Source organism: Onychostoma macrolepis, chromosome 12 (assembly GCF_012432095.1).
Source record: "Onychostoma macrolepis isolate SWU-2019 chromosome 12, ASM1243209v1, whole genome shotgun sequence".
Lineage (NCBI taxonomy): Eukaryota > Metazoa > Chordata > Actinopteri > Cypriniformes > Cyprinidae > Onychostoma > Onychostoma macrolepis.
In genome coordinates this window covers 13,610,891-13,628,525 of record NC_081166.1, presented here as the reverse complement: position 1 = coordinate 13,628,525, position 17,635 = coordinate 13,610,891, and the positions used below count along the sequence as shown (strand labels likewise).

The 17,635-nt window shown below is 35.6% G+C and overlaps 1 protein-coding gene across 4 annotated transcripts in view; it reads left to right on the top strand.

The window, feature by feature from the left end:
* Nucleotides 1-17,635, top strand: part of prkcea (protein kinase C, epsilon a) — a 59,480-nt gene that overhangs the window by 7,749 nt on the left and 34,096 nt on the right. For 2 of the 4 annotated variants that reach the window (XM_058793506.1, XM_058793510.1), the window contains exon 2: nt 5,437-5,500. In XM_058793506.1, the coding sequence (XP_058649489.1) occupies nt 5,437-5,500 (64 nt within the window). Of the gene's footprint in view, nt 1-4,439; nt 5,341-5,436; nt 5,501-17,635 lie in introns of those variants that run through there. The other 2 variants (XM_058793509.1, XM_058793511.1) reach the window with 2 other exon arrangements.

The window sequence follows — 17,635 nt, the reverse complement described above, 5'->3', positions numbered from 1 at the left end:
GGTAAGGACGCTAATGTAGTTATCTTTATAGTTGTCGCTTTTGGCATGAATGGGCCTTCAAGGAATAGCTCACCCAAAAATGAAAATTTTGTCATTGTTTACTCACGCTCATGTCGTTCCAAACCTTTACGAGTTTCTTTCTTATGTTGAACATACTATGGAAGTCAGTGGGGACCAACAACTGTTTGGTTCTTCAAAATTCTTCAAAATATCTTCTTTTGTGTTCAACATAAGAAAGAAACTCATACAGGTTTGGAGGGTGAGTAAATGACAAAACTTTCATTTTTGGGTGAACTATTCCTTTAAATGATGACAATTTGTATATGCTTTTTTTTTTTCTGAATATTAAGCGTTAGCGTTAGTTCTGGCAGGTCACGTGAGTCAAGCTTGCATCAGCTGACTCTCAGCTGATCACATCTACCTATAGAAATACGACACCTATCACAGCATCCCTACATAAGCGCTATTCAGTATTATTCAGCAGCTTTTGCTTGCTCGGGAGCAATTACCCTCCTCCATCCCCAACTCCTCCTTTTGCCACAGTCAGGACTTGGCTTCTGACATTCCTGTTGAATCAGACTCCCTAATCTTGAGTAATGTGTTACACTAAATGTAATTAAGTACATTAATGATCTGCTTGGTTCTGTTCTGGTAACCCTTGGGGGGTTATTATTATTGCTGCTCTCCCTGCTCATTCATGACAGGCTGCATGGATGGGCAGGGAGTTTTTGCCCAGAACAGAACCATACCGCCAAACCAAACTGTATGCTAAGTCTCTATCATTTGACGAGAGTGGTCCTGACAGAACCTGTTGTTTCAAAAATCTCAGCTTGCTTTTAGACCGTTGAGCACTAAGCATTTTTCCATGGAGACGCGTGTTTGGGAGAGCGTGAGTGGCATGTGTTTTCTGTGGCTTGCGGGTATCTGTTTGCACAGCGTTGATTAGAACAGAGAGAGGGCGAGCAAGAGACTTAGGGCCAATGACGGGTGCACGTTCAGGCACTGGAGGACAGTAACCAGAGCAAGAGTTTGTTTTCCTCGTGTTGTACTCGATAGCCTTACCACATACACACCACAGTGGCATATGCGCATGCGTGAAACTGGTTCTGAGGTGATTTTTAGTGGATGTATGAAGTCAGTTCTCCTCAAGTTCTCACAAGTGTCCTTGCAGAGTTACCACAGGTGTAGTTCATCACATTAACTATTCAACATGTTCTACTTACATCCCAGATCAGTTGTAAAACGGTCCAAATACTTTTGTTGTAACTTTGAACAGTAAATTATTTGTTGTTTTGGAATTTCCAACTTTAAAAACATCTTGCTGTACATGGAAAAAGTTTGCTTGTGCTTTCTGATACTCTGATGGTTCTCCTAAAATTCCTAAATTAGAAACAAGTGAGAGAATTGTTAACATTCAGTAAGAGAACTGACTTATATCTAGAATTTGAGAAATGTTTGAGCTAAGTCTGTTGAAGACTTTGCCAATCTGAGCACATTTTGAGATGTACTGAGATCTGAAACTCTAGAGGTGACACATGTGAGATTACTAGGGTCTTTTAGAAAATCTGTGAGGCAAAAGTTTCTATGTGTTCTCCATGTCATGTCATTTCTGTCTTGGAGAAACAGTTGAGATATTGAAGAGATCTCATATGTGATATGTCTTTTCTAAGGGGAGGGACAGTGTGGCAGTGAGCCTCTTGAGCTGTGGGTGTGGACGAGGTTGAGCTGCAGGGTGTTGCATAAGAGGAGCTGATTATGTCCCACGGCTTATCTCTGGGTTTTATCCTCCCTTTCTCCCCTTTCTCTCTCTGTTTTTCTCTTTTGCTCTCCCGTTACGTCCTCATGATATCCGTATGATGCCTTTAGTTTGACCCCAGTAGCATCCACTGTTATAATTGATTTTGTGCATGGAGTGCTACAGTGACTGCCCAGGATTTTCAGGAGCTTAGTATTTTCCCATTTAATTCTTTAAAAGTATTCAATAAATAATTTTAGGCCGTGAACCAAACCAAACAGGTCTAAAATCATTACTTTGACTTGAGCAAAAGTTTGAGACTTTTGATATATGAGGCAATGAACTACACATGAATGTACTCAAAAAAAGTACAAAATTATATAAATATCTTAATTTTATTGCAAAATACTCATGTTTATACAAATATATAAGCAGTTATATAAGTAGATATACAAGTATATGTATATTGCATTATAAGAATATATAGTACAATATATTAATGTATATACTATATGTTATAATATATAGTAATTATTAATATTAATTATATTATTAGTAGTATTATTAGTTTAAAATGTAATTTAATTCAAATCTAAAACTGTTCACCTCTCTTTAAATATTTTGAATTAAAATATTTATTTCTTTTAAAATTAATATTGCAGTGTTCTTATAATACATTTATATTTAATATTATCATTATTATTTAATTATTATTATTCAATACTTTTATATTTTAAATTTAAATTAATTTGAATTTATAAGTTAGTATAAGCAGAGTCGTGTGTATCTTCATTCTGTGAAGGTGTGAACTGTTGGTTGCAGTGGTACGCATGAGATTTCTTATTGTTTAAAAAAAAAAAAGGGGGAGTAAAAAGGACAGAGAGCAAGCCTCAGAGATGCTACAAAATGAGGAAGAGAGAAACGGCACAGAAAAAGTTCAATGCAGGAAGAAACTGTTTCTCTTTGTAAGTATTGTGATCTAACACTCACTAATTATTCAAAAGGGACAGAAATGTTATGACTTAAAATGAAAAGGAAATATTTTTTAAGATTCTGCTCAATTTCAAACTTTTATTTGTTGGAATGCTGATCATTTACAGTGAATTGTATTATGTTCTAACTGCATTTTCATTAGTGATCAGAGATCTCAGGCCCCACCGTATTTTTACAATTCAGACTGCCATAAAATTGCATTTCCAGACTTATTTGCCCCATTTTTACTGAGATACTTAAGATACATAATAGCAGCATCATTTGAGCAATATGTGATGGCTCAATATAAGTTTATAATTAAAAAAAAAAACACTAGGTTTCTTTTTTCTATATTCTATCTACTCGTTTTCTTAAAAAAAAAAAAAAAAACGTTCTACGTGTAGTTAGTAGTGTACTGCGTTAGGCTAACAAAGACTTATCATAGCACTTGCATGTTGTTGGTCTTTTGTTGGTTTTGATTGCTTCTGATGTACTCATTTGTAAGTCGCTTTGTAATTACACTAAATGTAATATAAGACTAGTATCATGCCACAGGCTCTCTTTCTTTTAATAATGGAGGGCCAAAATTCACATGAATTGCTCTCTTGCTGTATTTGTTTGAGCATGTGAATAAAGACAACAAAATCAAAAGCATTATTGTTATTTTAGGATCCAGCTGATGCTCATTATACACCCCTTTATTTCTGCAGATACAGCAATAAATCATGTTCTTGTTTTGTTACCCAGTAAATACTGTCCATAATGACGCGTATTTAATTTTTAATATAATAATCAAATTTAATTTTTTTTAAATCTTTTGTTTCTTATCACAATGGCAATTTTTTTTTTCTTGTTTTATTTATAAACCTCAATAAATGTTATTATCCTAATCTTTTAAATTTGTTTCATCTTACACAAGTTTGCATCAAGTAGTTTTTTGTTTTGTTTAGTTTTTTTGCACTGGAGAAAAAGAAAAATATTCATTTTAAAATATTTTTTTAAGCATAAATCTAGCAGGGTTGGCAAGGTTTATACTTGAAACAAGGGAACACAAAAATCATGGTAACACTTTATTTTAAGGTGTCCTTGTTACACGTTACATGTACTTACTATTATAATAACAATAAATTATGCCAAACCCTAATCCTATAGTAAGTACATGTAGTTAATTAATATTACTCAGTACTTAAATAAGTTTAAATATATAATTCCACTGTAACAAGGACACCTTAAAATAAAGTGTAACCAAAATCATTTTAAAGAAAATGATTTTTACATTGTAGCGTGTGTGTGTGTGTGTGTGTGTGTGTGCTAATGACTATAACTAGACTGCCGTCTGCAGGCTGTCCTTGAGCCCGTGTGATGACAGCAGCTTTGAAAAAGAGCTTTTGAGTCGGCGACAGCCGGACAAGCTCACAAACTCACTCACATGAGCAGCGAAGCAGTCTTGCCAACATTGTTTAGCAAAGCATGATACTGGTTTCCTGGAGAGTGTCATCAGGGAGACTAGAGCACACCGATCCATCCTTGCACATTCACACACACACACGCGCACGCACGCAGTGGCCTTTCCTTCCTCTGCTAAATTTAGTGGCCGTTGCACCTCTGAGACAAACACACTCAAGGAGGCTGCTGTTGAATGGAATCTCATGACATCACAGGAAGAGGGGGGGTGGGGGAGGGGCCTCGTGGCTGAATAACAGACATGTCATCACCCTGTTAGCATTTCAAATGACATCATCAGCAGCTCTGCAGTCGCAACTTTCATCTCAAAGCCACTTTTGGTTATAATTTCATCAGATGACCGCAGGTCTGATATGTTCCGTGCGACAGGCTCCATTTACAAAAGTGCAGCAAAACTTGATGATTTCATCAGGAGTGGAAGGAATAAATCAGTTTTTTCCCCTTCCAGCTGAGAGAGCAGGTTAAACTCGGGGCAAAGCGACAGAAACGCAACTCCCACGGTACAAACTGTGACTGAAATCCAGGCAAACAAAGTCGTTTCTGCTGCAGAGCGCATCAGATGAGCTTGTGCTGTTCCTCGTGTCCTAATTCCTGTATTCAGGAAGAGGCTAAGACCGGGAGTGCTGATCTGGCACCGGGTCCGCCGTGTCCCTGATGATCTAGATCGCTGTGAAGAGAAAAATAAAACAGGCCTCCTATTTTGAGATGCTCTATGAATGCAGCTCGATATCTCTCTCTTCGACACCTCCATCCACCTCCACATATGCACCGCGGGGCCTGTGTTCTCGCTCTCTCTCTGCATAATAAGATTAAGCAGTGGTTTCCTGACATTGTGGATCTGGTGCCGAGCTGATGGCGAGTGGGCGTCGAATCTCAGCTAGGCGTCGGGCCCGCGTGGGGTCTGCGTGGGTCGCTCGGGGATGTGCTGCACTGGCAGGAAATTGTTTAAAAAGGAATTATAAAACCCAAGCAGTTCCCCTGCCAACTCTCTGCCACCCTCCATCCATAGAGACAGCAAAAAGAGGCAGAGAGCAGGAAGTTAGTTAGGGGCCCATCCCTGTAGAGGGAGATTCACAGAGGGAATCTATTACTGGGATCGTGAACTTTGACAACAGCTGATAAAAGTGAAGGTGATGTTGAATGGGATGTTTACGGAGTGCCTTCACAAAGTCAGTGAATAATGTGCTTCTGGATGACTTTGTCTCCCTTTTTGTGCTGAGATGGTCTCCTCTGATTGGTTTCTTCTCTCTGTTTCCTCTCTGCAGATCGACTTGGAGCCCGAGGGCAAAGTGTACGTCGTCATCGATCTGATGGGATCCTCCAGTGAAGGTGAGACTCTTGAGTCCACAGCAAATTAACCCAAGAAACAAACAGACAGCAAAGCCAGATATAGTGGGCTAGTGACGTCAGCTGTTTTATATTTTATACAATCAAAAAGACATATATAATGTCACAAAAGAATTATATTTCAAATTAAACTTTCTATTCATCAAAAATCATACAAAAAATATATTGCATTTTACACAAAAATGCAAAGTAGCGTAAATGTTTTCAAATTGATGATAATAAAACATTTTTCTTGAAAATAATATAACTTCTTGAGCATCAAATCAGCATATTACAATGATTTCTGAAGGATCACATGACACTGAAAACTGGAATAATGGCTGCTGAAAATTAAATTTTAAAATTTTAACATATTGTCTGTTTATTAGTACTTATAAAATACATATTCTGCACGACCATATTCTACATCCCTAATCCTACCCAATACCTAAACTTAAGAACTACCTACCAACTACTATTAATTAGCTGCAAATTAGGAGTTTGTTGAGGCAAAAGGCATAGTTAATGGTTTGTTAATAGAATTGGACCTTAAAATAGTTTGACTAAAAAAATCTCACCGATTCCAAATGTTGGTGGTGTCCATGTTAATGTAAACCAAATATTCAAACATTTTATTTATGTTGTTAAACCAAATTGTCACTAAAACAAGCAAAAAAAAAAAATAATAATAAAAATGTAACACTAGTTTTGTGCAATCACTGACAACTGAATAGTAATGATCAGAGGACTGGTATTTCTGCCCTGATGGTGGGCGTTTGATAGATTCATGAAATCATCATTAGTGCATTAGAAAGGCCTGGTGCCAAGAAACTTGTGAGTGATCGGAAGTGTGAGTGTGTGTGGAATGAAGCAGCGTCCATTAGGGAAATCCCACTCTTTAACGCTTCTGTGTGTGTGTGTGGGGGGTGTCAAGCATATGTCCTGAGAGCCCACTCACAGACCTGAGGCTGGTGCTGGGAGATACCTGTCTTCAGTTGAGGTAAACTAATGATGCAGACGCAAAGCAGCAATGCTGGAATTTGATTGAGAAATAGCTTTATTTAATTCCCCACTCAGGTTATAACTGACTGGATGCATTAGTGGAGATGATCATGACAGATAATCTTCATTGAATAACAATTCAATCAAAATTCAGACAATAGAGACAAAATTCAGACAACCGTCTCTCTGTTTTAAAGGGACAGTTCTCCCTAAAATGAAAATTGTGTTATTTACTCATGCCATCCCAAAACCATATGTCTTTTTATTTTATTAAGCAATTGCAGCTATCGAATTTCATCAGTGCATGTTGCAAGGTTTGTCATCAGTGACATCAAAAGTGAATGAGATGCTTACATTTAGTTAGGATTTTGTCGCTTTAAGGGAAGTCATATTCATAATGCCTCTGGGCTTCTGTTACTGGTCAGAAATAAAATTTGACAGATTTTTTCTGCCTCTTAAGATGGATGGACATTCCTACAGCCACCATAATGAATACTGCAATGCCTGTATCAGAAACTTTTAACGTTAAAAATCAGGCTTACAGTCACCATATGGAACATTTTCCCATTTATACACTTTTAAAAATAAAGGCTTTTTATCATCTATGGTTCCATGAAGAACCTATAACATCATGGACCCTTTAGAGTGGAAAAAGGTTCTTCAGATTATTAAAAGATTTAGATTGATTATCAACTGTTCACTGAATGGTTCTCTTATGGAATCGCTGCAAAACACTTCTTTTGAAAGCTTTTTTAAGAGTGTATCTGTATATGTAAGAGTGGACTGTTCTGCTCATGCAGTCTTTTTTAAACACAAAGTTAATGTATGGTTTCAAAAAACTTTGAACAAAACAAATGAGTCATGTGGACTATTGTTTTGATGCTTTTTGTCATTTTTGGAGCTTTACTTTTATGAAGAACAGTATTAACAAAAAGTAAGTCCTGCCCATTTTGATTGACATAAGGATGAGTAAATGATGACCCAACGTTATTTTTAGGTTTCACTAACCCTATTATGTCTCCTTTTCATTTTACATATTATTGGTGTTTTGACACACTAGGCTAATGCATCAATGAGCTGTGATAATAGGCCTGTAAATGTGTACGTTAACACACAAATGTAAGGGGCAACAAACAACTACACAGCGCCCACACAAAGGCACATCCACATACAGCCACAACAGACAATATAACACACACATACAAGCTCTGTGTCTAAATAATAGTTGTGTTGTCTGGATGTTGCGTTAATCATAGGCCTCTTTTCAGAGGTGTCAGTAAACTGAGGATGAGCTTGGCTGGAGATCACTTAATTCTAGCGTCTCCGTACAAACAGTCAGTTAGTGCTAATGTGCGACTTTGCTCTGGGCATAAATGAGAGCTCAGCATCCCTCCAGTTTATATCCAGTGGCCTAAGCAAAGCCTTGTTGTTGATGATTGTATGTACACACAACTATTGATCTCTGGTTGATCTTTCATATTGATCCAAAGCAGTCTGCTTGTTCTGACCTGCCTGGGTTGGGTGATTTGACACGGGTGTGATAATCCCAACAACAAAAAACAGATCAGGTCAGTATATTAGTAGAGACTGATAAATTATCAATAGATGTGCACATTCTCAAGAACTCCCAGCAAGCACACTTTTAGGTCATGACTAGGGTTGGGAACTGAGAACTGGTTCTGGTTTAAAAAAAAAAAATATATATATATATATATATATATACCAGAAGCAAATGATTTTCATGATGTTTGCTTTTGAAAATGGTTCTCGCACTGCATGTTAAAAATACTGTGCTACTATTCAGCATAGAACATACAGCATGACCAATTACGTTTAACTCCCTGACTGAATGACTCTTGGACAGCATGACCAGTGAAATCCGATCACCAAGCTAATGAATCTTATGAGCCAGTTTTTTTATATGAGCCACTTATAAACAAACAGCTCGACCAGTGAAGTTTTACTCTACAGCAAATGACTCTTGTGAACTGATACATTTAGTGTATCAAAAACAAACAACCAATAAAGTTTGATTCTCAAGTGTATTTTTTATTCTTTTTACTGAATCACAAATATTATAAATCAGTTAATTTCTCAACCAACCTGAGTCACATAGTTATTATGTCTGACACCACGATCCAGGAATTATTACTATTATGTTTTTGAGACCTAAATCAGTGTATTTTGATGTGTAGTTAAAGATGCACTTTAAGAGCAACACTTCATTTAGAAGGATCATTAATGTAACAGAACATTAAGGTACAGCAATAGTTACGAGAAATCGGATTATAAAACCCTTTTACGCCAAGAATGGTAACTGTATTAGTGTCCAAACCAATGCACAATAACCTTCTGTTTATTATCAGCATGCACTGCAGTTACATTGTCTGCCACTTTAAATGCTTGAGCTCTTTAAAGCAGAATCGACTGGCTAATTCTCTAATCATTGGCTGTCAATGTTTTTATCATTCCTCAGCTGGAAATTTTTTTTTTAAATGATTCCGACAATGATGTTTCTCTGTGCTGTTATAGTTGTGGTGTGGATAGTTAATGTAATTAGTAGGGATGCACTGAAATGAAAATTCTTGTCCAAAGCCAAACAAAATGAAACACTGGGCTGAAGGCCAAATATAGAACATGGTTTTTCATGTTTTTTCTCCATGTATTTTGCCTTTTTTTTCACCATTGCATACATTAAATAGCCAAAATGTGTTGTTTACTGTTTTGTCTTGCTTTTTAAAGAAACAATTACTGAACAAGAATTTAAAAATATTTACTTAACACTGAACATTTAAAAAAAAATTCGCAGACATTATACCAATAAAGCGTAATTTAACTTAAAATTAGTAAGTTAGTAAAATAATATTTTTGGCCATTTTTGAGACCAATACTAAACATGCGATACTAAAGAGTCTCTCACTGTCTGTGCTTTTGCATCTTTCGCTGACAATTTTAGATGCTTCCACACTGCCGACATGTTTGCTGCATTTGTGCGCTTGTAATCGATGACGTCACGTCATTAATCGGTACAATTTATTTGGCCTTTTCACTTATTCGGCTGAACACCGAAAGAGCTTTTTTTGCTATTTTCTCCCGAATAATTTTGGTTGACGAATATTCAGTGCATCCCTAGTAATTAGTATGAATGGGCCTTAACACAAATTGTTACATTTCTAACAATTCCCATCCCGAGTCATGACCTTTGATCTTTGCTGCAATGGCAACCATACCACCAATAGCAGGTGAGAGCAGTTTTTGGTACCTAGAGGTGGGAGAGTGTTGTCATGTTTCCACGAACAGATCCAATCAGTGAGTCTTACACATACAGGGAAGAGACTTTCTTTAGATATGAAGGACAGTTGAGTTATTTTCAGTGGCACCTCAAGCTACACAGACCAGAATAGCTCAGGCACTGTGGTGTCCTTGCTTTCTGTAAAATTACCCACGTTCCTACCTTCCTGACCCAACGTCCCACTAGGCTCTTTTGTGAGTTAAGCCCAATTCAGAGCGCAAATGTTCATTGCTGTTTAAAGACTGATGATATCAGAGGCTTCTGAACCAAGCTACGCTGGTCACAGATGTTGCATTCGGATAAATGAAATATATTTCTGTCTGTTCCACTGCCTGAGTGTGTTTATATACTCATAAATCTTGAGATATTGAAAAGAAAATGGGAGCAATAAAGTATCCTGGCTCCCACCTGCTTTGAGTAAGTTTGTCCCTTTTGCCGTTATCAGCTCACCGTTCTGATGAGAGGTGACAGACGCTGTGCTTCTATCTTTACCCTCCTCTATTTATAGTGATCCTCTCATCAGCCAAATGTATTCCTCCTTCCTCAGGCTTCTGACTCATCCCACTGTTCGATACATTTAACCATATTAAAGGATAACCAACACAGGTTGAAAAAAGGAATAAGCAGAAAGTGTGTATCTGTGTGTGTGTTTGTGTCTGTGTGTGTTTGTGTCTGTGTGTGTTTGTGTCTGTGTGTGTTTGTGTCTGTGTGTGTTTGTGTCTGTGTGTGTTTGTGTCTGTGTGTGTGTGTCTGTGTGTGTGTGTGCGTGCGCCTACAGAGTGAAAACGTTGTTTGTCGGTTGCAGCATGTCAGTTGTCCAGGATTTACTGTCTTAAAATAGCAGGTGGGACTCAGCCATGGATTAACAGACAGACACAGATACACACTCAAAACAATGGTGGCATGTGATGGTTAGATATATTGTGTGTGTCTGTGTATGTGTGTGTGTGTGTGTGTGTGTGTGTGTGTGTGTATGTATGTGTATATATATATATATGTATGTGTATATACAGGTGCTGGTCATATAATTAGAATATCATCAAAAGTTGATTTATTTCACTAATTCCATTCAAAAAGTGAAATATAATATTGTATATTATATTCATTCATTACACACAGACTGATATATTTCAAATGTTTATTTCTTTTAATTTTGATGATTAGAGCTTACAGCTCATGAAAGTCAAAAATCAGTATCTCAAAATATTAGAATATTACTTAAGACCAATACAAAGAAAGGATTTTTAGAAATCTTGGCCAACTGAAAAGTATGAAAATGAAAAGTATGAGCATGTACAGCACTCAATACTTAGTTGGGGCTCCTTTTGCCTGAATTACTGCAGCAATGCGGCGTGGCATGGAGTCGATCAGTCTGTGGCACTGCTCAGGTGTTATGAGAGCCCAGGTTGCTCTGATAGTGGCCTTCAGCTCATCTGCATTGTTGGGTCTGGTGTCTCTCATCTTCCTCTTGACAATACACCATAGATTCTCTATGGGGTTCAGGTCAGGCGAGTTTGCCGGCCAATCAAGCACAGTAACACTATGGTCATTGAACCAGCTTTTGGTACCTTTGGCAGTGTGGGCAGGTGCCAAGTCCTGCTGGAAAATGAAATCAGCATCTCCATAAAGCTTGTCAACAGAAGGAAGCATGAAGTGCTCTAAAATTTCCTGGTAGATGGCTGCGTTGACTGTGGACATCAGAAAACACAGTGGACCAACACCAGCAGATGACATGGCAGCCCAAATCATCACTGACTGTGGAAACTTCACACTGGACTTCAAGCAACATGGATTCTGTGCCTCTCCACTCTTCCTTCAGACTCTGGGACCTTGATTTCCAAATGAAATGTAAAATTTACTTTCATCTGAAAAGAGGACTTTGGACCACTGAGCAACAGTCCAGTTCTTTTCTCCACAGCCCAGTTAAGATGCTTCTGACGTTGTCTCTGGTTCAGAAGTGGCTTGGTAGCCCTTTTCCTGAAGACGCCTGAGCGTGGTGACTCTTGATGCACTGACTCCAGCTTCAGTTCTCTCCTTGTGAAGCTCTCCCAAGTGTTTGAATCGGCTTTGCTTGACTGTATTCTCAAGCTTGCGGTCATCCCTGTTTCTTGTGCACCTTTTCCTACCCAAATTCTTCCTTCCAGCCAACTTTGCATTTAATATGCTTTGATACAGCACTCTGTAAACAGCCACACCTTTCAGTAATGACCTTCTGTGACTTACCCTCTTTGTGGAGGGTGTCAATGTTCGTCTTCTGGATCATTGCCAAGTCAGCAGTCTTCCCATTATTGTGGTTTCAAAGAACAAGAGATACCCAGAATTTATACTGTAGGGATGGTCATTTATTCAAACTCAAATGTAAATATTCTAATATTTTGAGATACTGATTTTTGACTTTCATGAGCTGTAAGCTCTAATCATCAAAATTAAAAGAAATAAACATTTGAAATATATCAGTCTGTGTGTAATGAATGAATATAATATACAAGTTTCACTTTTTGAATGAAATTAGTGAAAGAAATCAACTTTTTGATGATATTCTAATTATATGACCAGCACCTGTATGTATGTATGTGTATATATATATGTGTATATATATGTGTGTGTGTGTGTGTGTGTGTGTGTGTGTATATATATATATATATATATATATATATATATATATATATTTACATTTAGTAATTTAGCAGACGCATTTATCCAAAGTGACTTACAAATGAGGACAAAAGAAGCAATCAAAACCAACAAAAGAGCAAGTGCTATGACAAGCTTCGGTTAGCCTAACGCAGTCCACATAACAAGGTTTTTTAATTTTTAATTTTTTTAAGAAAACGAGTAGATAGACTGTAGAAAAAAGAAACCTAGTATTAGTTTAGTTTCTCAGTTAGAGAATAAATATGCAATTGATAGAGGGTGAAGTGTGTTTATACATACATACATACATATACATATATATACAGGTGCTGGTCATATAATTAGAATATCATCAAAAAGTTGATTTATTTCACTAATTCCATTCAAAAAGTGAAACTTGTATATTATATTCATTCATTACACACAGACTGATATATTTCAAATGTTTATTTCTTTTCATTTTGATGATTAGAGCTTACAGCTCATGAAAGTCAAAAATCAGTTTGGAGTGTACATCCCATCATCTCAGGCATTTCACACAGTGTAAATTCTGATAGCATTTTGATTTAGTTTTAGTCTTTTGACTAAAATGCCGTATAGTTTAATCATATTTTAGTCATTTGAATTGTTTTAGTTTTAGTCTAGTCTAATACAGTAGATTTATTCGACTAAAATCTACTGAGTTTGGTTAAACTGTAATGCATTAATTAAGCATTTAAGTATCACACAACTGTTACCTGAATACATGACTAAACTGACAGTTTGACATAATTGTTTGTGTTTTTGGACAATTCAAGTGCAAAAAGACACAAAATAGAGCTAAATTCTGTGCTCATCAGGGCCTAACGCATACTTTTTATGGCTCTACTTAACTATAATAATCCTGATAGTAAAATCTATTTATTGAATAATATGTCAAATAATGTCCTTAGTCTTTCCTTCCTGTGACTGGAATCCCCGAAACAAGACCGAAATACACCGGAATTCTTATTTGCAGGCTGTTCATTCAAGTTCATGAGGGAGATAAAATATGCATTCTTACAACATTGTAAAGTAAACATCGCTATAATTAATCAGCATTAGTTCATAAGCAGTTGCCTGTCATAAATGTGTGCTATTCATTTATTGCAAACCGCTCTGAATCAGTTTGAAGCACTGTTGTTCAATCCTGTAGAACATGCAACAGCGCAGAGTTTTCCCGCGGTTAGATCAGAACATTACAATTCAGATGTACACATCTATCACACAGGACGTCAGTTCTGACTGGGAATTTTTGTCTAATTTTTATTTGTCGACAAAAATGGCATCGATGTAGATTACTACAGAACTACACAAATGTGCTGTTCACACAAGTAAGTGTTCCGTTTTTTTTTTGTTTTTTTTTTACCAGTAAGATACCATTTGTTTCAAAATACATATTCTTTAATGTCAATCATCACCCCGATTCAAGTTTTGTCCCATATATTCAAACCTTTATTCTATATATTCAGACTTTCATTCCATATATTCAAATTTCATTCCATATATTCAAATTTCATTCCATATATTCATACTTTCATTCAATATATTAAAGTTTCATTCCATATATTCAAGTTTTGTCCCATATATTCAAACTTTTATTCTATATATTCAGACTTTCATTCCATATATTCAAACCTTTATTCTATATATTCAGACTTTCATTCCATATATTCAAATTTCATTCCATATATTCATACTTTCATTCAATATATTAAAGTTTCATTCCATATATTCATACTTTCATTCAATATATTAAAGTTTCATTCCATATATTCAAGTTTTGTCCCATATATTCAAACTTTTATTCGATATATTCAGACTTTCATTCCATATATTCAAATTTCATTCCATATATTCATACTTTCATTCAATATATTCATACTTTCATTCAATATATTCAAGTTTCATTCCATATATTCAAGTTTTGTCCCATATATTCAAACTTTTATTCTATATATTCAGACTTTCATTCCATATATTCAAACTTTTGTTCTATATATTCAGACTTTCATTCCATATATTCAAGTTTTGTCCCATATATTCAAACTTTTATTCTATATATTCAGACTTTCATTCCATATATTCAGACTTTCATTCCATACATTCATACTTTCATTCCATATAATCAAGTTTTGTCCCATATATTTAAACTTTTATTCTATATATTCAGACTTTCATTCCATATATTCAAATTTCATTCCATATATTCAAACTTTTATTCCATATATTCAGACTTTCATTCCATACATTCATACTTTCATTCCATATAATCAAGTTTTATTCCATTCCGTATACTCAAATTTTCCTGAATGGCATGCCATAATACACACACACATACACACACACACACACACACACACACACACACACATATATATATATATATATATATATATATATATGTGTGTGTGTATAGATAGATAGATAGATAGATAGATAGAGATATATATAATATGATATATATAATATCTGATTTATTATCCGTGTTAAAACTGTTGTGCTGCTTAATATTTTTGGAACCTCTTTTTTTCTTTGATTCATTGAATAAATAGTTAAAAAGAACAGCATTTATTCACATTAGAAATCTTTTCTAACAATATTAGTCTTTACTATCACTTTTTATTCATTTAACACATCCTTGCTGAATAAAAGTATTAATTTCTTTAAAAAAAAACAAAAAAAAAAAACAATTAGTGACCCCAAACTTTTAAATACTGCTCTTTTTAACTTTTCATTTATCAAAGAATCCTGAAAAAAGTATCACAAGTCCCAATAAATATTAAGCAGCACAACTGTTTCCAACATTGATTATAAATCAGCATATTAGAATGATTTCTGAAGGATCATGTGATGCTGAAGACTTGAGTAATGATTCTGAAAATTCAGCTTTGTTTCTGTAACTGTCGTAGGCAAGAGCTGTTGCATGTAAACCTCACTGATCTCAAAAAGAGGCCTCCCACCTCCAGTGCTGGAGACCTGGGTTCGAGACCCACTCGGAACAAGAACGAGGTGTGGTGGTGCAAACCCGGGGGGGTTACACTTCACAGGAATAAATATTTAAAAGTGTATATATATATATAATATATATACACAAACATACATACACACACAAAATACTCATGACATTTATGGTGTTGTAAAAGATTTCTATTTCAAATAAATGCTGTTTTTTTAACCTTCTATTTAGCAAATAGTCCTGTAAAAAAGTATCAGAGTTTCCACAAAAATTGATAGTTAAATTGATAATAATAAGAAATATTTCTTGAGCACCAAACTGGCATAAACCAGGATCACGTGACACTGAGGGCTGCTGAAATGTCAGCTTTCCAGAATAAATTATATTATAAAATATATTAAAAGGGAAAATAGTCAACTGTGATAATGTTTCACAATATTACTGTTTTTACAGTATTTTATTGTCAAATATATGCATCTTTTGTGAGTGTAAGAGACTTTTTTATTCAGATCTGCTTGTGTTAGTGAGTGATTGATGGCAGTGGTATATGAGAAATTACCCAAATAAGTATCCAGTACTGATCAATATATCCAATATTAACCGATACCAATAAAAAAATCTTCAATAACCGTTATGCTGCCATATATTCTGTATTACATTCATATATTATTATGCTATATATTCAAACGCTATCTACTTTGAGATATTTAAAAAAAAAAAAAACTCTGGAAATGCTTTAAAACACTTATCAGGAATATACTTCCTGAACACACGCATTACAGTCACAGCAAAGACCAAATATTGCTACAGCTGTCCCTAACAAACCCCTCTAACCCCATTTCTGTCCATCTTCTTTCTGATTGGCCGTCCCCATCCACTTCTTGTTCATCCTACACTTGAACTTTCTCCCAGGGTTCATGTGTTCACCGCTCAGCGAGTGTCAGCCTTTTTCTGCTTATCATGCAAATGTATGCAGGGCTGCTAGGAGAGGCGGTATTGGCTATTAATAGATTTTATATTTTTTTTCTCTCTCTCTCTTTTCCTTAATGAGTTTCTGTATTTGAAGCCGCAGTGCGCTAAATGTTCTCTGTCTATTCCATTTCCTCCAGGTTTTCTCTTTCTCTTGTCAGCTTCCCTACTCCTCCCTCTTTCCTAAAATCCAAATCTGTATGTTGAGCAGGGGATCCTCTGCGGTCGTTGCGTGTGTTTGTTCAGCAGAGCGGCCCAGGCACTGAGATGGTTTAGATTGCAGGGGTTGCCATGGAAACGAGCCTGTGTGCTCACACTTATAGATGGATAGAGTGGGTGAGAGGTCTGAGAGCAGGAGAGAAAGAAAGAGAGATGGAGACAAGGGTGAAAGAGTGGACAAGGTCAAAATCTGAACAGTGACGTTGCCGTCTTGAGTATTCGGATTAGTTTCTTGTGTAGATCTTTAGCGTTTAAATCCGGCTCGGTTTGCGTGACATTATGAAAACACACCAATTCTTAAATATATGCAGTTTTGTAAAGTATTATGTTCGATAATATATGTACTTTCAATGTTGATGTTGGATCTCTTAAAGATTTATCTTACCTTTTAAATTGATCTTAACGTGTTTCCCTTCATGCAATTTAAGGACACTCAAAGAAATAATCTGCACTCGTTTTGTAATTTAGAAAGCAAGAGAGAGAGTCATGTGACAGATGGCTAGTTAGATAACATCTCAGATCACTACGCTACAGTGGCTCCATAATACGACTGTGATATCACCTGCCAAGCTTGGCAGAGACATGACTGCTTGACAACATTCTTGTGACTCAACTACGTGACTGAAGGAATCTTTCTTTCTGTCTTTGAAAGTAACTGTTCAAAAGTTTGGGGTTGGTAAGATTTTCTTACAATTGAATTCATTCATATTTTACAAGTTATTACAATTTAAAATCTTTGTTCTTTTAAAATGTAATTTATTCCTGTGAAGGCAAAGCTGAATTTTCAGCAGTCATTACTCCACTCTTCAGAAAATCATTCCAATAGGCTGATTTGGGACTCAATATTTTTTTTTTATTATCATTATCAATATTTAAAACAGTTGTGCTTCTTTCTTGTGGAATATATATTATATACATATTATTTAATTATATATTAATATATAGTTCTTTGTTTAATAGAAAGTTTAAAATTTTTATAACATTATAAATGTCTTTACTTCCACTTCAGATCAATTTAATGCATCTTTACTGAATAAAAGTATTA